Genomic DNA, 21,081 nt, shown 5'->3' with positions numbered 1-21,081 from the left:
TAACACAGAAAAATCTTGAAAGGATATTCTTATTATAAAATCAATAAATTCTTCTCAATTTCTGTGCAATCCAAATTCAGGAAGTACAGAATCACAGAAAGATACAGCCATAAAGGAGACCATTTGGTCTATGGTACCCGTACCAGTTTCTTTGAAAAGGCTATCCAATTCATCTCATTTCTTCCTTCTAGCCCATTAGCACAGGTATTTTAAAAGTCGTAGGAAACATGGTTGGTAATTTTACAGAAGACACCATAATTGGATGTGTAGTAGACAGTGAAGAAGGTTATCTAAGATTACAAAGGGATCTTGATGAATTGGGTCAAAGGGGTAAGGAGTGGCAGATGGAGTTTGGTTTAGATAAAGTGTAAGGTGTTGAAAATGGCATCACAGTAGACAGGGTGGAGAGAAGGCATTTGGCACTCTTGCCTTCATTATTCAGACCATTGAGTTTAGACGTTGGAATGTCATGTTGGGTTGGACAAGATGTTGATGAGGCCACCTTTGGAGTACTGTGTACAGTTCTGGTCACCCTGCTTTAGGAAGAATATTATTAAATTGGAAAGGGAAGAGAAGATTTACAAGGATATTACTAGGACTGGAGAGTTTGAGTTAAAAAAGAGAAGCTGGATAGGCTGAGACATTTCCAACCGGAGCACAGAGGTGGAAGAGTGCGCTCAGAGAGGTTTATAACATCATGAGGTGATTAGAAAGGTCTTCTTCCTCAGGGAGGGGAGTCAACAACCAGAGGGCATAATTTTAAGGCAAGAGGAGAAAGATTTAAAAGGAACCTGAAGGGCAATGTTGTCATAGAGAGTAGTTCGTATGTGGAATGAACTGCCAGAGGAAGTGTTAGATTGAGGTACACGTACAACACTTAAAAGACAATTAGAAAGGTATATGAATTGGAAAGATTTAGAGGAATATGGGCCAAAAACAGGCAAGTCGAACTAGTTTAGTTTGGCAAACTTAGTTGGCATGCACGGGTTGAACCAAAGGGTTGGTTTCCATGCTACACAATTCTAATCTGCTGCTTTGACCACTCTTCCCAACAACACACTCCAGAATTCAGAGATAACACAGTATGGAGCTGGAGGAACACAGCAGGCCAGGCAGCATCAGAGGGGCAGAAAAGTTAATATTTTGGGTCAGCTCCCTTTCTCATAAAATGTTCCACATTCCAGAACCCACTGTGCAATTTTTATTTCATCACGTCATCTCATTCTTGACATTTTCTTTACATCTGTCTTCTTTGGTTCCTTTATTCTTTCATAGGATGGAGGCATCTCTGGCTAGGCCAGAATTCACTGTCCATCCCTAATTGCGCAGACAGCAACTAAAGGTTAAGTAACATTGCTGCAGATCTGGAGTTACATGCAAGTTGGGCATCCCAATGTTTCCTTTTCTAAAAGGATGCGAGTGAGCAGGTTGGGTTTTTAAAACAAATTGATAATAGTTATATGGTAACAATTGCACTTGCCAATGAAAAAGGAAATGTCCTCAGAGTCATCGAGTCACAGATGTACAGCACAGGAACAGACCCTTAAGTCCAACTCGTCCATACTGACCAGATATGCTGAATTAATCTAATCCCATTTGCCAGCTTTTGGCCCATATCCCTCTAAACCCCAGCTATTAATTTACCCATCCAGATGCCTTTTTAATGTTGTAATTGCACCAGTCTCCACCACTTCCTCTGGCAACTCATTCCACACACACAACAACCTCTCCATGAAAAAGTTGCCCCTTAGGTCCCTTTTAAATCTTTCCCCTCTCACCTTATACCTATGATCTCTAGTTTTGGGCTCTTACCCTGGGGAAAAGACCTTGGCTGTTTGCCCTGTCCATGCCCCTCATGATTTTATAAATTTCTTAAGGATAACATATGTTAACTTCTTCAGAACTTAAGAGTTCTGAAGAAGGGTCAATGGAGCCGAAACATTAACTCTGATTTCTCTCCACAGATGCTCCCAGACCTGCTGAGATTTTCTAGCAATTTCTGTTTTTGTTTCATTTTTCCAGCATCTGCAGTTATTTTGGTTTTTTTATCCAAGAAAATGGATCAGGCAGAGTAGAAAAAGGGAACATGAAACAGAATAAGTTTTGACTGCCATATTACAGAAAGAACATTATGGAACTATTAAATGGTGTCACCCAGTGCTGTCTCAATGCTTTGCATCATGCTCCTGAAGCAAAAATTAGAGCAGCAGAGAGTTTGTTTCTACAAAAGGAAAGGAGAGGTGGATGGGATGATCTTGAATTGAATCTATGGACTGTAACACTGGATCTTGAAAATGAGTGGGATGGGTTGAAGGTCAGGGCAGGGAAAGAGAGGGAACTGTTTGAAATATGCAACTGTCTGAGAGTAGCGAGTAGTTACAGGCAATCCAAAGTTGACAGAAAAACTGTAATTTGGACAGTAATGTTGGGCAGTACTTGTCAAGAAAATAAAAATCAAGAGGCAGTCCAAGAACAAATTTTGCATTGCTTTTGAACTCCAAGATTAAGGCCGCACCTGGAGTACTGTGTACAGTTCTGGTCACCGCATTATAAGAAGGATGTGGAAGCTTTGGAAAGGGTGCAGAGGAGATTTACTAGGATGTTGCCTGGTATGGAGGGAAGGTCTTACGAGGAAAGGCTGAGGGACTTGAGGCTGTTTTCATTAGAGAGAAGAAGGTTGAGGGGTGACTTAATTGAAACATATAAAAATAACCTTTCCCACTCCTGTATATTTATTCTTTCCAAGACTACTTTGCAGTGTAAAACCTGCTAGGACACAGTAGTATGAATTATCAACAAACACTTTCTGCTTGGCATTAACTTGGAATCTTGTAAAAGACAATGTACTTAAAATACCAACTCACCGAGTAAAATTAGTAATCGACTCCTTATTATTTTTCAAGAGAGCAAACGCTTGTCCTTGATATAAAAATGCAGTTGCTGCCCATAAAATATAATTGAGAGTTTCTTTCTTCTTTGCCCAAAGTGTTTGTGACTCACTGAAACTATTTAAATGACATGTCTGATGACTGGTGTCGATTTCTGGGGCTTCGGTGCTTTTTGAGCAATCACTGGACAGCCATTCATTAACTGTAATTTCAAATGTCAATTTTTCTGAAATTAAACATGTCATTTTGCTGGCAATTTCCTCAGAAACAGTGATGACATCATTAAATCTCTGGCAATGCAGGAGTGCTACTGCTGCTTCCAAATAGATTTCAGGAATCCTCGGAATGGTGTGATCTGCTACAACAAATATCTATGAGAAAGCACAGAACAATTCAAATTTGAAAACAATGATAAATTTCCAATATAATGCCTTTTAAAAGGCAACCTGAAGCTCACTCACCATCTCCCACCATAAAGGAAAGACAAAGACAAAGACAGAGATTCAGAGAAGTATACAAAAGTCAAGCAGTGTATAACAGAATGGAACAGACAGTTAGACAGAAGAGGAAAATGGTAATGTGAAGAAAGCAGAAACAGAAAAGAAAGTGAACTTATGCTTTACAAGTGTGAGGTGATGCACTTTGGTAGGAGTAACCGGAAGACAAAGTACTGGGCTAATGGTAAGATTCTTAGTAGTGTAGATGAGCAGAGAGATCTCGGTGTCCATGTACACAGATCCTTGAAAGTTGCCACCCAGGTTGACAGGGCTGTTAAGAAGGCATACAGTGTTTTAGTTTTTATTAATAGAGGGATCGTGTTCCGGAACCAAGAGGTTATGGTGAAGCTGTACAAAACTCTGGTGCGGCCGCACTTGGAGTATTGCGTACAGTTCTGGTCACCGCATTATAAGAAGGATGTGGAAGCTTTGGAAAGGGTGCAAAGAAGATTTACTAGGATGTTGCCTGGTCTGGAGGGAAGGTCTTACGAGGAAAGGCTGAGGGACTTGAGGCTGTTTTCATTAGAGAGGAGAAGGTTGAGGGGTGACTTAATTGAAACATATAAAATAATCAGAGGGTTAGATAGGGAGAGCCTTTTTCCTAGGATGGTGACGGTGAGCACGAGGGGGCATAGCTTTAAATTGAGGGGTGAAAGATATAGGACAGATGTCAGAGGTAGTTTCTTTACTCAGAGAGAGTAGTAAGGGAATGGAACGCTTTGCCTGCAACGGTAGTACATTCGCCAACTTTAGGTACATTTAAGTCGTCATTGGACAAGCATATGGACGTACATGGAATAGTGTAGGTTAGATGGGCTTGAGATTGGTATGACAGGTTGGCACAACATCAAGGGCCAAAGGGCCTGTAATGTTCTATGTTCTATGTTCTAAATGTGTGCAACACAACAGAAAACATGATTAGAAGCAAAATATACTGTCACGTGTAAATTGATGATTCAAAGTTAAGAACATAAGAAATAAAAATGGATTAAACAGGAGCAATCAGACGCTCAAACCTGCCTAATATTCTACATAATCATGGCTGATATGCTGGAGGTCTCAACTCCCCTTTCATACCAATTCCACATAGTCCTTAACTCCTCAATATTTCAAACATCTATCTATCTTCTCATTAGAGATTTTGAGTGATCTAGCCTTCACTATCCTCTGGGAGAAGCAAATTCTTCATATCTCAGTTTTAAACAAGCATTCCACTGTTCTGTACCATCTCCCTCAGTCTGATATTTTCTCCATTAGTGGAAACATTTTCTCAATGTCTAACCTGTCAAGCATCCTCAGGGTTCCACCCATACATCACAGCTGGTAATGAATGCTCTGTTGCAATTTAGGAAGATTTTCATATTTATGAGGTAGTTCTGTTGAAATATTACCAACAACGTGTCTGCATGTAGCTTCTGGTCTGGGCAGGTTTTTCCTGGATTGGTAACAGTCATCTGCCAACATGCCAATTCAGTTGTCTCGGCAATATTGCAGCTTTACTGACAAGATTTCATTTTGTTTACTCCACCCCAAACAGACAAAAAAAAATTGCTGCCACTCTTTGTCCCAGTCTGGCTCAACTCCAACTGTGAATATAAGCCTCATCCTTATTTTCCAAAGGTGACTTCCCAACTCCATCATCATACTGGCAGTCCAAAATGGACCAGCAACATTCCTCCACTGGAAATTCCTGCCAGGTTCTGGCCCATTATCATCTCTTGATGCTCTTCAATTCATTACCTGTGCCAATCTGATGTGCCTGAATCTTGTCTCAAGAACCCTCTTCTTGACTAGTTTCACTGCTACCTGCATGGCTGCTTCACCCTTTAACATCCATTCAATCCATGCCCCAAAGATTAACATGACAGAATAAAAACATACTAATTCATTGTTCATAGTGACATAGGTAGACTGCTAAAAGAGGTTCTGCACAGAGAGTCTGATCAGATAGTGAATGTATTATAAAGCAGAACAACAAGTGCAATAATCTCTGGATTATCACCTAAACCACAAGCAAATTGAAATAAGGTAAATAAGATTAAAGGCTTAAATGCATGGATCAAAGAGTGGTTAAGAAGGAAGTGATTTTCATTTATGGGCCATTGGCACTAGGATCTGAGCAAGTGAAAGCTGTATCGTTGGAACAATCCTCACCTAAGCCTTGCTGGGTTTTTTGTTCTGTTGAGTCATAGAACTAGGTTGGTATCAAGGGTTTAAACTAAATTGTGGGAGTGAGGGAAGATATGAAGAATCTTGGAGCGAGAAAAAGGTGAGAGAGCAAAGTAGCAATGATGCAATTCATAACATGAGCATGGCAGGAAGGCAAAGTGTACAAACTTTACAGGCTATCAGCACATGAGGCTAGAGGTTGCAAAAATTAATAAGACCACACAAAAGAATAAAGACAACAGATACAGGGGAACACCATCATTTGCAAGTTCCCCTCCAAGATACAGACCATCATGATTTGGAAACAGATCATTGTTTCTTTGCTATTGCTGGGTCAAAATCCTGGAATTCCCAATAGCACAGAGTGTCTCTACTACAAGTACTGCAGCAGCTCAAGGCAGCAGCTCACCACCACTTTCTCAAGGCCAGCAGAAATGGGCAAAATGTGCTGACTTAGCCAGCAACATCCGTTTTCCATGAACACACACATAAGGAAGTCCTGGGGTATAGGAATATCCACAACACCATGGGGAACAGAATTCCATGTTTCTGATCATGAAGGAATAGTGGTATGTTTTAAGGTCAAGATGGTGCATGATTTGAAGGGTTCTTGTAGGCAGTGGTGCTTCTATATATCTGTGCCTTTGTCCAACAAAGCTGTACAGGCCTGTCGGCTTGAAAATGTTGCTGAAGGAGAGCTACTGTTGCCGAGTTACTGCAGTGCGTCTCATACATGGAACTGCTTCCACTTTGTGTCATTGGTGAAGGTGGTCAATATTGAAGGTGATGTCGGGAATGCCAGTCAAATAGATCGTGTTGTCCTGGATGACAAAGTTTCTCAAGTGTTTTTGGAGCTACACTCATCCAAGCAAGTGGCAACTATTAGATCACAGTACCTAACTTGTGGCTTGTAGACAGTGGACAAGTATTCAGGAGACAGGAGGGGAGCACCCACTGCAGAATTACTAACCTCTGACTTGGTTGTGTAAGTAGTGGTTATAGGTCAGGTCAATAGCAAACCCAGGATATTGATAGTGTGGAATTCAGTGGTAGTAAGGCAATTAAACATTAAAGGCCAATGTTAAGATTGTCTCTCTTTTGTTGGTCATCACCTGGCACTTGCATGGCATGAACAGGAAATGCAGGGTTATAGGGTAGGGCGGTAGGTCTGGGTAGGATGCTCTCCAGAGGGGCTGAGTGGACTCAATGGCCGAATGGCCTGCTTCCACACTGTAGGGATTCTATGATTCTAATTCATGAAGTCTGGACTCCATGTTGAGGATTCCCAGCACTACTCCATCCCAACTATTATACCACTGTACCACAACGTAGGAGCAAATTACTGCATATGCCTGACCCGCCGTGATCACCAGCATTTGTTGTTTTTCACTACCACTGTACCACTTCTGATTGGTCTGTCCTGTCAGTTGGACAGAACATACCCACAGAAAGTTGATGGTGCTGTCTGGGATACCTATAAAGGTATGATTCCACAAATATAACATATCAGGCTGTTGCTTGACTCGTCTGTGCGGCAGGTCTCTAATATGGTACAGGCACCCACATGTTGGTAAGGAGGATTTCACAAAATCAGCAGAGCTGTGTATATTGATGACAATATTAGTGCCTAAGTCGATACTGCGTGGTCTGTGCAGTTTCACTCATTCAGACTCTGTCGCAGTTTAATACAAATTAATGGCTTGCTAGATCTTTCAGCGAGTTTTGAGAAGATTTGTAGCTCAGGTCGAGTTTCTGGATGTGAGTTTGCTCGCTGAGCTGGAAGGTTAGTTTTCAGACATTTCGTCACCATACTAGGTAACATCATCAGTGAGCCTCCGACGAAGCGCTGGTGTTATGTCCCGCTTTCTATTTATCTGTTTAGGTTTCCTGGGATTGGTGATGTCATTTCCTGTTCTTTTTCTCAGTGGGTGGTAGATGGGCTCCAAATCAATGTGTTTGTTGATGGAGTTCGGGTTGGAATGCTATGCTTCTAGGAATTCTCGTGCATGTCTCTGTTTGGCTTGTCCTAGGATGGATGTGTTGTCCCAATCAAAGTGGTGTCCTTCCTCATCTGTATGTAAGGATACGAGTGATAGTGGGTCATGTCGTTTTGTGGCTAGTTGATGTTCATGTATCCTGGTGGCTAGCTTCCAGCCAGTTTGTCCAACGTAGTGTTTGTCACAGTTATTGCAAGGTATTTTGTAGCTGACGTTCGTTTTGCTTGTTGTCTGTATAGGGTCTTTTAAGTTCATTAGCTGCCGTTTTAGTGTGTTGGTGGGTTTGTGGGCTACTCTGATGCCAAGAGGTCCGAGTAGTCTGGCAGTCATTTCGGAAATGTCTTTGATGTAGGGGAGAGTGGTTATGGTTTCTGGGCCCGTTTTGTCTGTTTGTTTGGGTTTGTTGCTGAGAAATCGGCGGACACAATGAACACAGTCACAGACAACAAGCAAAACGAACGTCATTTACAAAATACCTTGCAAGAACTGTGACAAACACTACGTTGGACAAACAGGCAGAAAGCTAGCCACCAGGATACATGAACATCAACTAGCCACAAAACGACATGACCCACTCTCACTAGTATCCTTACATACAGATAAGGAAGGACACCACTTTGATTGGGACAACACATCCATCCTAGGACAAGCAAACAGAGACACGCACGAGAATTCCTAGAAGCATGGCATTCCAACCGGAACTCCATCAACAAACACATTGACTTGGAGCCAATCTACCACCCACTGAGAAAAAGAACAGGAAATGACATCAACACAGGAAATGACAAGGAAACCTAAACAGATAATCAGAAAGCGGGACATAACACCAGCGCTTCATCGGAGGCTCACTGATGTTACTAGAATAGTGACGAAACGTCTGAAAACTAACCTTCCAGCTCAGCAAGCAAACTCACATCCAGATCTTTCAGACAGCAGTTATGAGTCAACCACATTGCTGCGGCCAAACAAACATCCCCTAAAAGATGTTAGTAAGCCAGATGCACTTTTATGACAACGGACAGTGATTACATTAACTATTAATTCTAAATAAAAATACATTTGCCATGGTTGGGATTGATGTCCCAGAATGTAGAATGTTAGCTTTGGGCTCTGGATTTCTAATCTGGTGACATTATGACTAAGCCAACGACCTCGCAATGCTCAGAAAAAAAATTCTTCCTCACCTGCATCTTAAATGGGAGGCAACTTATTTTAAAATTGTGTCCCTTAATTCTAATCTCTCCTTAAAGTGTTCTTTAGGTATTCACCCTGTCAAGTCCCCTCAGGATCTTACTTTTTCACGCGGCTAGTGGTTCAGATCTGAATGCACTGACTGAGGGCAGTTTCAATTCAAATATTTAAAAGGGAATTAGACAGTTATCTGAAAATCAAGGAGGAGTAGAGTTCCAGGGAGATGACAGGGGAATGGCATTGAGTAAATTCCTCATTTGGCGATATGATGGGCAAAATGGGATCCTTCTGCACTGCTTCAATTCTAAGGCTCTGAGCTCTGTTCCCTCATTTCCCCACCTCTAACACTGCTCAATTTCTGTATCTGATTGACTTCTGCCTCCTGCTCATAATCCTGTTCTATCCTTCACCTTCCTGCTAGTCCTTTCTCCTGTCCAATTATACCTTTGTAAAGCTCCCTCTGTCTTCATCCGCCAGCTTATGATCTCCAATGTTCAGTTTTATTCTTTAGCCATTGTTTATTTATTCTACCTTCCGTAAATTACCCTACCTGATCTGATTTTCCTAACGTAACACCACGAATTACAGTGAATATGATATGGGCAGATATTGCCATTAAACTAGTCAGAATCTGGTCTAAGCTTGTAAGCATACATAATTATAGAATTCTACAATACAAAAACAGTCTTTTGGACCAATCAAGCCTATACCACCGAAATAGTCATAGAAAATAACCAAAAAGCTCATGAAATGCTAGTCTTTATATCTAGAGGACTGCTGTGCAAGAATGCAGCAGTTATGTTGCAATTATACAAAACTCTCTTTAGACCTCACATGGAGTACTGTGAGCAGATCTGAACATCACACCTCAGGAAGGATGTATTGGTCTCAGAGGGAGTGAAATGCAGATTTAGAAGAATGACAACTTAACCCTTGAAATTCAGTTATGAGGACAGATTATACAAATTAGACCTGTTTACTTCAGAATTTAGAAGGTTAAGAGACAATCTGATTTGTCATTTACTGTTAACATCCTGAAGACTTGAGATTAGCTAAAGGATAAACTAAATCCACTGGGTAGGGATTCTAGAACGAGACAGCATCATTTGAAAATTAAGGCCAGACCATTCAGGAGAGGAGAGATGTTAGAAAGCAGATATGAAGGATGATTGATGTTTGGAACTCTGTTTCATAGTGGCAGTGGATGCTGGATCAGTTGTCAATTTTAAATCTGAAATAAATATATTTTTGTTCAGCAAAGATATTAAGGGATATGAGCCAAAGACAGGTATATACAATTAGTCACAAATCAACCAAGATCTCACTCAGTGTTGGCACAGGTTCAAGGGTTGAATGGTCTATTACTGTTCCAATGTTTCTTTGTTCTGGGAACAACATTTAACAAAGGATTTTATATACCAAAATTTCTGTTCTCAGGAACTTTATTTGCCCAAACCTGAAAATAACACCACCATTATAGTTTATGCACCCGCAAAATATTTTGTAAATGATTCACTCACTTCCCGCTGAGATTCCTCAAGAAAAGAAGCCAGTAGATCAAGGTAATGTTCCGCTGCTGCTTCAACTCTAAACAAAACAATATTTAAAATTACAAAGGAAGTGAAACTGAATCTAAAAACTATTTACTAAATTTGTTCTTCAGCCTTTAGAGACATAGTAGTTTGTGCAGTCGGTTTAATGAGTAGCTGATTCAGAGGAGGAACATTCCTGGCTGAATCACTCAGCTATGCCAAGCCTTACTTGGGACATGAATATATTTTGATCTCAGCTCTTGGGGATTACAGGTTAGAAAGTCAACTATTACTTGCAATGATGTCACTTGTTAATCCTTACACTGAAACAGCTGGTATATCCAAGCTCACCAGTGGATCATTGCAATTCAGACAGGAATCGAAGGGTAGCTACACAAAATTGATTTCATCCTTAATCTTGAGTTGTAATTGTGAAGAATAGTTCATATTAATCACTTTTTCCCTTCACAGAAAAGCCCAGCACCTCACATTCCAGCTATTGTTGGAAACATAGGCATCATTGTCAACCCCTGTTCCCAGGCCTCTGAAAAATCACCAGTGCAGACTGCCTTCAAGAACAAACACAAATCGAATGTGTTTTCATACGCTTTGCATATATGGGAATTTTGTAATAGTACCTTCCCATCTGGAGGAACCTTCCTGCAAGTGAGTGCTTTACATGCACCCAGTTTACACTGGTCAACAGATGACATGTTGCAGGAATCTGTACAAGTTGTTCAGGTCGGATCAGAACTTGAGAATCAACGTCATTGCCAACTTTGTATTGATCCCAACTTTCTAATGCCTGGAAAATGAAAATTTAATAATTGCACATTTCAGCTCACTGGTGTTTAAATAGAGCAGTACTAAAGTTATACAAAGTTTGGATTTACGCTGCATAAAAAAGTACGCTGTGTTAAAAGTACAGTATGGAAGGGAATTACGTTACGACAACTGCGCACCCGAACTAAAGGCCCACTCTCCGTCACTGACAGGACCATTGTCATCTACAAGATCCCTTGCAGAGACTGCGACAAACACTACATCAGACGAACAGGAAGGAAACTAACAACAAGAGTACATGAACACCGACTGGCTACAAAAAAGACATGACCAATACTCACTCATCTCAATCCACATGGACAAGGAGAACCACCATTTCGACTGGGACAACACCAAGATCCTGGGACAGGCTAGGCAGAGACAGGCATGAAAATTCCTGGAAGCCTGGCACTCCAGGAAGCATGCTATTAATAAACAAATTGAACTCGACCCCATTTACATTCCACTACGAAGGAAACCCGGAAGTGAGGCAATCCATCTCAACGGACCCCAGAGTTTAAAAACCAGGTGGGAAAACACACCGACGCTTCATCGGAGGCTGTACTGAGGATGTTACCAAGCATGGTAACGTCTGCGAAACAAGAAACTAGCTCGGTGAGCCAACCAACCTCAACACCCACAACCCAAGCTACAAATCTACTCCAAAACCTGAGGGAGGGAATTAGTAATTGGTCTTTGAAAATAGGCACTGAATGAAAAGGCTGGATTGCCTTGACATGATATATATAATGTATCATGTCGTAAACAAATAATAGTGTATTTATTAGCTGCTGATTACCAGATATTTTTCTAAAACAGTAAAGCTATTAGAACAAGAGCTAATCTTTAAGAGTTATGGGCCAAAGTTCTACAATCTCTGTATTTTATAACATATAAAGAAACCATTCATGATAAATGTACCACTGCTGATTATCTGGAAATTCCCCATCCTGTTGTATATTATTGCTTGACATTTTTAAAATATTTATATAACTCTTTTTAAAAGTTTATTTAGAGATTCTGCTTCCATAATTGTTTCTCTGTTCTAAATCTCTTATTTATAGGAACAGCTATTACTTTCTAAGGATGTGGATCAATCGAGAATTATTAATACTAATAATGGCATATTTACTCCAAGTCAGAAGGTCATGAACTCGTGTCACAATCCAGATATCACTTACCAAAATGTTTAGAGTTACAGATAAATTAGTGCAATTTCTTTACATTATAAAAGGCATTTCTTTCACTTGTAGGCTCTACTTCCACACATTGCTCCATCTGTGTCTTAACTACTTGCTCAATTCCCAGGCAATATGACACTTAGAAACTGCCGAGGGATTAAGCTGAAACTCTAGTTTGCCGATACACAAATTCAGTTTTATGCCCGTCTTTGGGTTGACGAATAAACTTATCTGGCTCAGTGATTAAGTAGAAGTTACACAGCAGCGTAAAATCAACACTGCAGAATGCCTAACTTGCACCTCATACACCTTTAAGGCCATATTATGGAAGGGTAGAAGGAGCATCCCAATTACACTGTGGAGATAAAAACAATTGATGAACGCATGAATAAATCCATACTTTTATGCATTTACACTAATTACAGTATTAACTGCTTCTATTTTAAAATGATTGGTGAATGGAAAAGGCAAGAAAGAATTGAGCAAAGATCTCAGCAACAGCAGTGCTGTCCTCTGCACCAAAGCCATAAGGTCATTTATGACTAACAATTTGTTCATTCGAACATAAGGTGAACATTATGAGACACACTAATGTCTTTGGGTTAGAGATCATGTATGCACATGGTCAGATTCGATTTTGATTTGATTGGATTTATTATTGTCACATGTACCAAGGTACAGTGAAAAGTACTGTCTTGCTAACCAAACAAATCATACCTTACATAAGTACATCATGGTAGTAGAACAGAATGCAGAATATAGAGAAGGCGCACAGAAAGATCAACTTTAATATATTGAGAAGTCTATTCATAAATCTGATAACAGTGGAGAAAGAAGCTGTTCTCTACTCTGTTGGTACGTGTTTTCAAATTTTTATATCTTCTGCCCAACGGAAGAGGTTGGAAGGGAGTATAACCGCAGTGGGAGGGATCTTTGATTATGTTGGCTGCTCTCCTGAGTCAGCGGGAAGTATAGGTAGAGTCAATGGATGGAAGGCTGACTTTCCTGGTGGACTGGGCTGTGTCCCGAACTCTAATTCCCGGCTGCTGGTTTAATTATTGTCTAATTCCTACAGTCTTGGGCAGAGCAGTTGTGTGCCACGCTGTGATGCATCTGAATAGGATGTTTTCTATGGTGCAGCTATAGAAATTGGTAAGAGAGTCATTGTGCACATGCTGAATTTCCTTAGCCTTCTGAGGAAGTGCAGGCATTTGTGTGCTACCTTGACAGTTGCATCAAGATTGATACTCCAGGATAAATTGTTGGTGATATTTACTCCTAGGAACTTGAAACTCTAAACTCTCTCTGACTCAGGACCATTGATACTGACAGCAGCACGTCCTCTACTCTGCTTTCTGAAGACAATGACCGGCTCCTTCATTTAGCTGACATTAAGGGAGAGGTTGTGGTCTTTACATCAAGCCATTAAGCACTCTGTCACATCGTTGCTTGAGATCTGACGAACCATGGTGGTGTCATCAGAAATAATGGGAACTGCAGATGCTGGAGAATCCGAGATAACAAAGTGTGAAGCTGGATGAACACGCAGGCCAAGCAGGATCTTAGGGGCACAAAAGCTGAAGTTTCGGGCCTAGACCCTTCATCAGCTCCACACTTTGTTATCACAGTGGTGTCATCAGCTAATTTGTAAATGCAGTTACATTTGAATGTGGCCACACAGTCATGAATATATAAAGGAGTTATCATAAGGAACCTCTGTCATCTAATTATCAAATCAGATTTCAACAATAACTTTTAATCAATGAGATTTAGTCCCAAAGTGGGTAAACATGGCAAAATTGGAGGAAGAATACACCATTTGGCCCTTGAAGCCACCTCTGTCATTCACTACAATCGTGGCTGATCATCTAACTCAACAGCCTGCTCCTACTATTCTCCTTATATCCTTTGATCCCTTTAGGCGAAAGTGCTATATCCAACTCCTTCTTGAAGTCATTTTTTTCGGACTCAACTCCCTTCTGTAATAGTGAATTCCAAGGGGTGACCACTCTCTGGGTGAAGAAATTTTTTCCCTATCTTAGTCATAAATGGATTACCCCATATCCTTTAACTGTGACCCCTAGTTCCGGACTCCCCTGCCATTGGGAACATTCTTCCTGCAGCTATCCTGTTAAACTAAAAGAAGCTTCTCAGCATATATTTTTCAGTTCTGCAAGTATCCTGAGGGCAGTAAAAGTGTGGTCCTGCATCACGTCATGTTTTAGAACAATTTAAGTAGGAATCAGTTTTCAAGCAGAGTCAATCTCTGTCAACATATAAACTGGAAATGTTTTATTCTCAAGGAAGGAAGAAAATTCCTATCCTCAATTCTGGTCTTGGATCCAGTGTTGAAGTCTGTCTTGTGTGCTTGATAAGCATAATTCTTTGTCTTTATTAGTTATTTAAATTCTTTACATGTTAGGTATTATTTTACTTCATAAAATTTGATATTCTTGGTTTCTCAGCCTGATCATATATCTCTGTTTAACCTAAAGCATCTGAACTACACGGGTTGAAAGGTTATTTTGAAACTTTTAATTAGGCCAATACAGCTAAATTAAGCAAATCTAAAATTATCTAAACAACCTTTAAAATCATTTCATTGGACCTATTCAAGGCTGAAATTGACCCTCAACTCAATAGCCTTTTGTACCCCAAAAGAATTAAGTGAAATAGGGATCAGACAGGAAAGTGGAGATGAGATCAAGGATGTCAACAAGATTAACCATGATTTTAATGGATGGCAGAATATATTCAAAAAAGAAGGCATGTCACATGTTCCTTTTCCCATTTCTTATGTACTGAAGAAACTTTGGGGAAGCTGAAGATTAACAGCGAAGGAACTCAAACAGAAATCTACAGGCCAATTGTCAGGTGGCCCAGATTCCAATCCCACCACAGCAGTTTATTAATTGTTATAAACTTCACTATGGAATCATCTCAGTAATGGAGGCATGATTTTCACAAAAACCATTTGATTCACTAACATCCTTTAGGGAAGAGGACGTGCCTTCTTTAGCTGGTCTGGCCCACAATATGACATCAGACCCACCACATGGTTGACTCTTTCCTGACCTTTGAAAGGTCAGCAATTCACTCAGTTCAAGGGTTAATGGGAAAGGACAACAAATACCGGCCTTTACAGTAATACCTAGATCCCATGAAATAATATCGAAAAGACTTTCTCATGTTTTGAAACAAATGGTATTTCACTCGTTCAATCTTCATGAACATTTGTACTTGGTCTGTTGTCAGTAACTATTTAATCTAGTTTAATCAAATCTACCAGTTCCACTCAGATCATCTTCTCCATCCCTTATGGATAAAGCAAGAAGCATTACAGAGTTCATTTAAACACTGAATTCAAAAGTCCTCTGCAATGATGATTAACATCAAGAGAACCCGGCAAAAAGTATTTTTACCCACAACAAACACCTCTAAAATTGAAGGTACTTGATTTCCAAAACATGTGACTCACCACTGTGTCCCATGGAATGATGTGAAACCACTGCACTTAACTGATATACAGATACAGAAGTTGTTGGAAAATTTATCAATTCCAGTGTGAGCTCACTCCTAACAATGTGATAAATCTTAAATATGCACTGGCTCTGAAAATTTACTTTTGAAAGGGCTGAGACTTTTGGATTCCCATTATTGTTCAGTGATATAGAAAATTATTAATTTAGAAAAATTACAACATGTAATTGTATTATTTTCTCTGTGTCTTAACTCTGTCAAACCAAGATTTACTTGTATTTCGCTTTCTGATTTGATACTGAACTGAAAATCCTAGCTCTTACACTTTCTGCTTCAGTCTATGTGCTGTTCATTATTAACTCTTCAATCTTATTTTACTTCATGCATGGGACATGGGTGTAACTGGCAACGTCAACATTTATTGCCCATGCCCAACTGCCCAGAGGGCTGTTATGAGTCAGTCAAGCACATTGCTGTAGACCTAGAGGCATATGTAGGCCAGAACAGGTAAGAACAGCAGATTTCCTTCTCTAAGAATAGGTTTACATGACCAGCAACGTTTGTATGATTAGATTTTAATTTCAGATTTTTACTGCATTAAAATTTCACTATCTGTCATAAGGGCATTAGCCTGGGGTTCTGCATTAATAGTCTAGTGACGTTACTACTATATAACTGCTTCCCTTGCTGACTAAGGAGATACACAGTTGCTAGCTCTGTGATGCTTTACTGTTAGTTGGCTGATGGAAACTTCGCATATAAAAACCCAGAAAAGTTTACGTGCAAGACTACTGAATCTTGGTGCCTTTGTTTGCCACTGACTGCAAAATCTGGGTTCAGGTTTCTTTTAATGAAAATCCAGCATTTGAACTAGTCACTAGCACACAGAGAACAGATCAATATCTGTTTGCATTGTACAAACAGATGGTCATCAGCATTGTTGCACCTTCATAACCCGATGCAAAGCATAATCACCTGGAAACAATTACAGCCCAGAGTGTAAAGTTATGTAAATTAGCAGAGTTAAAAATAAAAATAGAACTCGCCACAGAGAGATGGTTAAGGGCCTCAAGCTCAGCATCGACCATCTCCAGCCGTCGATACACCATGGCAGCATGATACAGAGCAGAAAGGCACTGAATGTCTGCTTGCAGAGCCCACCGGAAATATTGCAAGGCTGTTTGTGGTCTGTCCTAAAACAGATACATTCAAAAATCAGAATTTTAGTAGAGGTATGATATATATTAATTTCTATCCTTACATTTAAAACAGAATTCAATTACATTCAAAGTTTTATCAATTTTAGCTTACAAACACTATGAATGGGCTCTGCACTTTAGTTCAATTGGGTCTAGGCCCAAAACGTAAGCTTTTGCGCTCCTAAGATGCTGCTTGGCCTGCTGTGTTCATCCAACTCCACACTTTGTTCTCTCAAATGCTATCTTCATCTTTAAAAGTGACAGATTGCAGCTTAAATTGAATTTAATTTGGTCCTCCTGGTAAACTGAATGCAATGTTTTTTTCAGTGATGTCACAATTACAGATAGAACATAGAACATAGAACAGTACAGCACAGAACAGGCCCTTCAGCCCACAATGTTGTGCCGACCATTGATCCTCATGGATGCACCCTCAAATTTCTGTGACCATATGCATGTCCAGCAGTCTCTTAAATGACCCCAATGACCTTGCTTCCACAACTGCTGCTGGCAACGCATTCCATGCTCTCACAACTCTCTGCGTAAAGAACCTGCCTCTGACATCCCCTCTATACTTTCCACCAACCAGCTTAAAACTATGACCCCTCGTGCTAGCCATTTCTGCCCTGGGAAATAGTCTCTGGCTATCAACTCTATCTATGCCTCTCATTATCTTGTGTACCTCAATTAGGTCCCCTCTCCTCCTCCTTTTCTCCAATGAAAAGAGACCGAGCTCAGTCAACCTCTCTTCATAAGATAAGCCCTCCAGTCCAGGCAGCATCCTGGTAAACCTCCTCTGAACCCTCTCCAAAGCATCCACATCTTTCCTATAATAGGGCGCCCAGAACTGGACGCAGTATTCCAAGTGCGGTCTAACCAAAGTTTTATAGAGCTGCAACAAGATCTCACGACTCTTAAACTCAATCCCCCTGTTAATGAAAGCCAAAACACCATATGCTTTCTTAACAACCCTGTCCACTTGGGTGGCCATTTTAAGGGATCTATGTATCTGCACACCAAGATCCCTCTGTTCCTCCACGCTGCCAAGAATCCTATCCTTAATCCTGTACTCAGTTTTCAAATTCGACCTTCCAAAATGCATCACCTCGCATTTATCCAGGTTGAACTCCATCTGCCACCTCTCAGCCCATCTCTGCATCCTGTCAATGTCCCGCTGCAGCCTACAACAGCCCTCTACACTGTCAACGACACCTCCGACCTTTGTGTCGTCTGCAAACTTGCTGACCCATCCTTCAATTCCCTCGTCCAAGTCATTAATAAAAATTACAAACAGTAGAGGCCCAAGGACAGAGCCCTGTGGAACCCCACTCACCACTGACTTCCAGGCAGAATATTTTCCTTCTACTACCACTCGCTGTCTTCTGTTGGCCAGCCAATTCTGTATCCAAGCAGCTAAGTTCCCCTGTATCCCATTCCTCCTGACCTTCTGAATGAGCCTTCCATGGGGAACCTTATCAAATGCCTTACTGAAGTCCATATACACCACATCCACAGCTTGACCCTCATCAACCTTACTAGTCACATCCTCAAAAAACTCGATAAGGTTTGTAAGGCATGACCTACCCCTCACAAAGCCGTGTTGACTGTATTTGATCAAGCCATGCTCTTCCAGATGGTCATAAATCTTATCCCTCAGAATCCTTTCTAACACCTTGCAGACGACAGACGTGAGACTTACCGGTCTATAATTGCCGGGGATTTCCCTATTTCCTTTCTTGAAGAGAGGAATTACATTTGCCTCTCTCCAGTCCTCAGGTACGACTCCAGTGGAGAGCGAGGATGCAAAGATCTTCGCAAGTGGCGAAGCAATTGCATTTCTCGCTTCCCAAAGCAGCCGAGGACAAATCTGATCCGGGCCTGGCGACTTGTCAATCTTAATGTTTGACAAAATTTTCAGTACATCAGCTTCCTCTATCTCTATCCATTCCAGCATGCACACCTGCTCTTCAAAGGTTTCATTCACTACACAGGTCGTTTCTTTCGTAAAGACAGAAGCAAAAAACTCATTTAGGGCTTCCCCTACCTCCTCGGGCTCCACACACAAGTTCCCTATGCTATCCCTGATCGGCCCTACTCTTTCTTTGACCATTCTCTTATTCCTCACGTAAGTGTAAAATGCCTTTGTGTTTTCCCGGATTCCTTCTGCCAAGCCTTTCTCGTGCCCCCTCCTGGCTCTCCTCAGACCATTTTTGAGCTCCTTCCTTGCCTGCATGTAATCCTCTCTAGCTGAACTTGACCCTAGCTTCCTCCACCTTATGTAAGCTACCTTCTTCCTTTTCACTAGAAGCTCCACCGCTCTCGTCATCCAAGGTTCCTTTATCTTACCCCGTCTTGCCTGTCTCAGAGGGACATATTTACTCATCACTCCCAACAACTGTTCCTTAAACCATCTCCACATGTCTATAGTTCCCTTACCATGGAACAACTGCTCCCAGTCCATGCTTCCTAACTCGTGTCTAATCGCATCATAGTTTCCTCTTCCCCAATTAAATATCCTCCCATTCTGCCTAATCCTCTCCTTCTCCATAGCTATGTAGAATGAGAGAGTGTTATGGTCACTATCACCAAAATGCTCTCCCACCACAAGATCTGATACCTGCCCCGGCTCGTTTCCGAGCACCAAGTCTAGAATGGCCTCTCCCCTCGTCGGCCTGTCAACGTACTGCGTTAGGAAACCCTCCTGAACACACCTTACAAAAACAGCTCCATTCAAATCTTCTGCTCGAAGGAGGTTCCAATCAATATTAGATGTTACCTCAACAGGGGTTCAGAACGGAACCATGCAAATGGTGTGGTCTACAACACTCATCTCAGGTCCTCTATACACACAGTTTCAAAAGTACAAATGGCTATGTTCAAGGTTATAGCCCTATTTATAAACCCAAACTGTCAGAGACCCTTTTTACATATTTAGGTACCAGCTCTACATGCATCAAAATGATTTTCTTATTTGAAGGCTCATCTTCAGATTTTCCACCCACTACCCCATGCATAATGATTGTTGCTGCATTTTCTTAAAAAAAAATGGTGTACTTGAACCTTGAATATTCCTGGTCCTCCATGCCCTGTTATTAAGAAAGCTGTTTTACAAAACAAAAATTGGAAAAATTATTGCGAACATCAATGGGAGAACTATTGCCTGGAAACTGAAAGATCTAGCTGTACGTATATTTACAATGGGAGACATGATTCATTTACGTGAACTGCTGTTTAAAAGTAGTTTCATAAGTAAACAAAATTGGAACAATTCCACTTTCTCGAAGTCCACTCTTGGACTAATTTAATACATCTCATTTTCCTCCACTTTTAGAAACCACACAATTCAAACATTGCTAAAGAGACACAAAATTTTGATCAGAGATAATGGGAACTGCAGATGCTGGAGAATCCAAGATAACAAAGTGTGAAGCTGGATGAACACAGCAGCTCAAGGAGCATCTCAGGAGCACAAAAGCTGATGTTTCAGACCTAGATTTCTGATGAAGGGTCTAGGCCCGAAACGTCAGCTTTTGTGCTCCTGAGACACAAAATTTTATTTGTCTTGCACTCAACAGGACTGAAAACACAAGGAAATCAATTTTAACATGGGAAGAACAATTCACGCAGGCTAAGAGGGTACGCACTGATTAGACTGTGGCTAGCATGGAAGTGCAGCAGGAACTACTTACTGTCTTAATTAACTGATTAAATTCTAACCAGGTGAGTGAATTCTGATTGCTCAGGGCATCACCGTGGGGATACAGCAAGCTAGCTGTCTCCTTTCCACATTGAAAAAAAGTGCAATATGTGAATAAATTATTTTTGCCGACCAAGATCAGGACCCAATGTGCAAATAAATGCAGCATCTAGCATATGCAAGTAAGTCTCACTGCAAGCCTGACAATCGTCTTAAATTGGCTTCAGCTGCAATTCTTAGTGAGTTGCAATTACTTAGCAACTATTACTTAGTAATTGTTGCTAAATGTCAATATCAGAGAGTCACATCTAATGTAGGATATTATTCACTGAATTTTGCAACTACAGACTGGTCAGGCTTGGCCAGTACACTTCCGGCTATGGAAAGCCAAAATGAGGAAGGTGTGCTAACCAGGCCTAACCAGTCGT

The 21,081-nt window shown here is 40.8% G+C and overlaps 1 protein-coding gene across 5 annotated transcripts in view; it reads right to left on the bottom strand.

Annotated features, from left to right (window-relative positions):
• The window catches only part of fancg (FA complementation group G), a 60,209-nt gene that overhangs the window by 12,618 nt on the left and 26,510 nt on the right, over nucleotides 1-21,081 (bottom strand). For all 5 annotated transcript variants that reach the window (XM_048539889.2, XM_048539897.2, XM_048539873.2 and 2 more), the window contains 4 exons: nucleotides 16,804-16,950; nucleotides 10,913-11,079; nucleotides 10,263-10,329; nucleotides 2,865-3,259 (listed from right to left, as the gene is read on the bottom strand). In XM_048539889.2, the coding sequence (XP_048395846.1) occupies nucleotides 2,865-3,259; nucleotides 10,263-10,329; nucleotides 10,913-11,079; nucleotides 16,804-16,950 (776 nt within the window). The remainder of the gene's footprint in view (nucleotides 1-2,864; nucleotides 3,260-10,262; nucleotides 10,330-10,912; nucleotides 11,080-16,803; nucleotides 16,951-21,081) is intronic.

Source organism: Stegostoma tigrinum, chromosome 1, assembly GCF_030684315.1.
Source record: "Stegostoma tigrinum isolate sSteTig4 chromosome 1, sSteTig4.hap1, whole genome shotgun sequence".
Classification (NCBI taxonomy): domain Eukaryota; kingdom Metazoa; phylum Chordata; class Chondrichthyes; order Orectolobiformes; family Stegostomatidae; genus Stegostoma; species Stegostoma tigrinum.
Note: the sequence above shows the minus strand (reverse complement) of the source record. Positions and strands in the feature narration are given on the sequence as shown.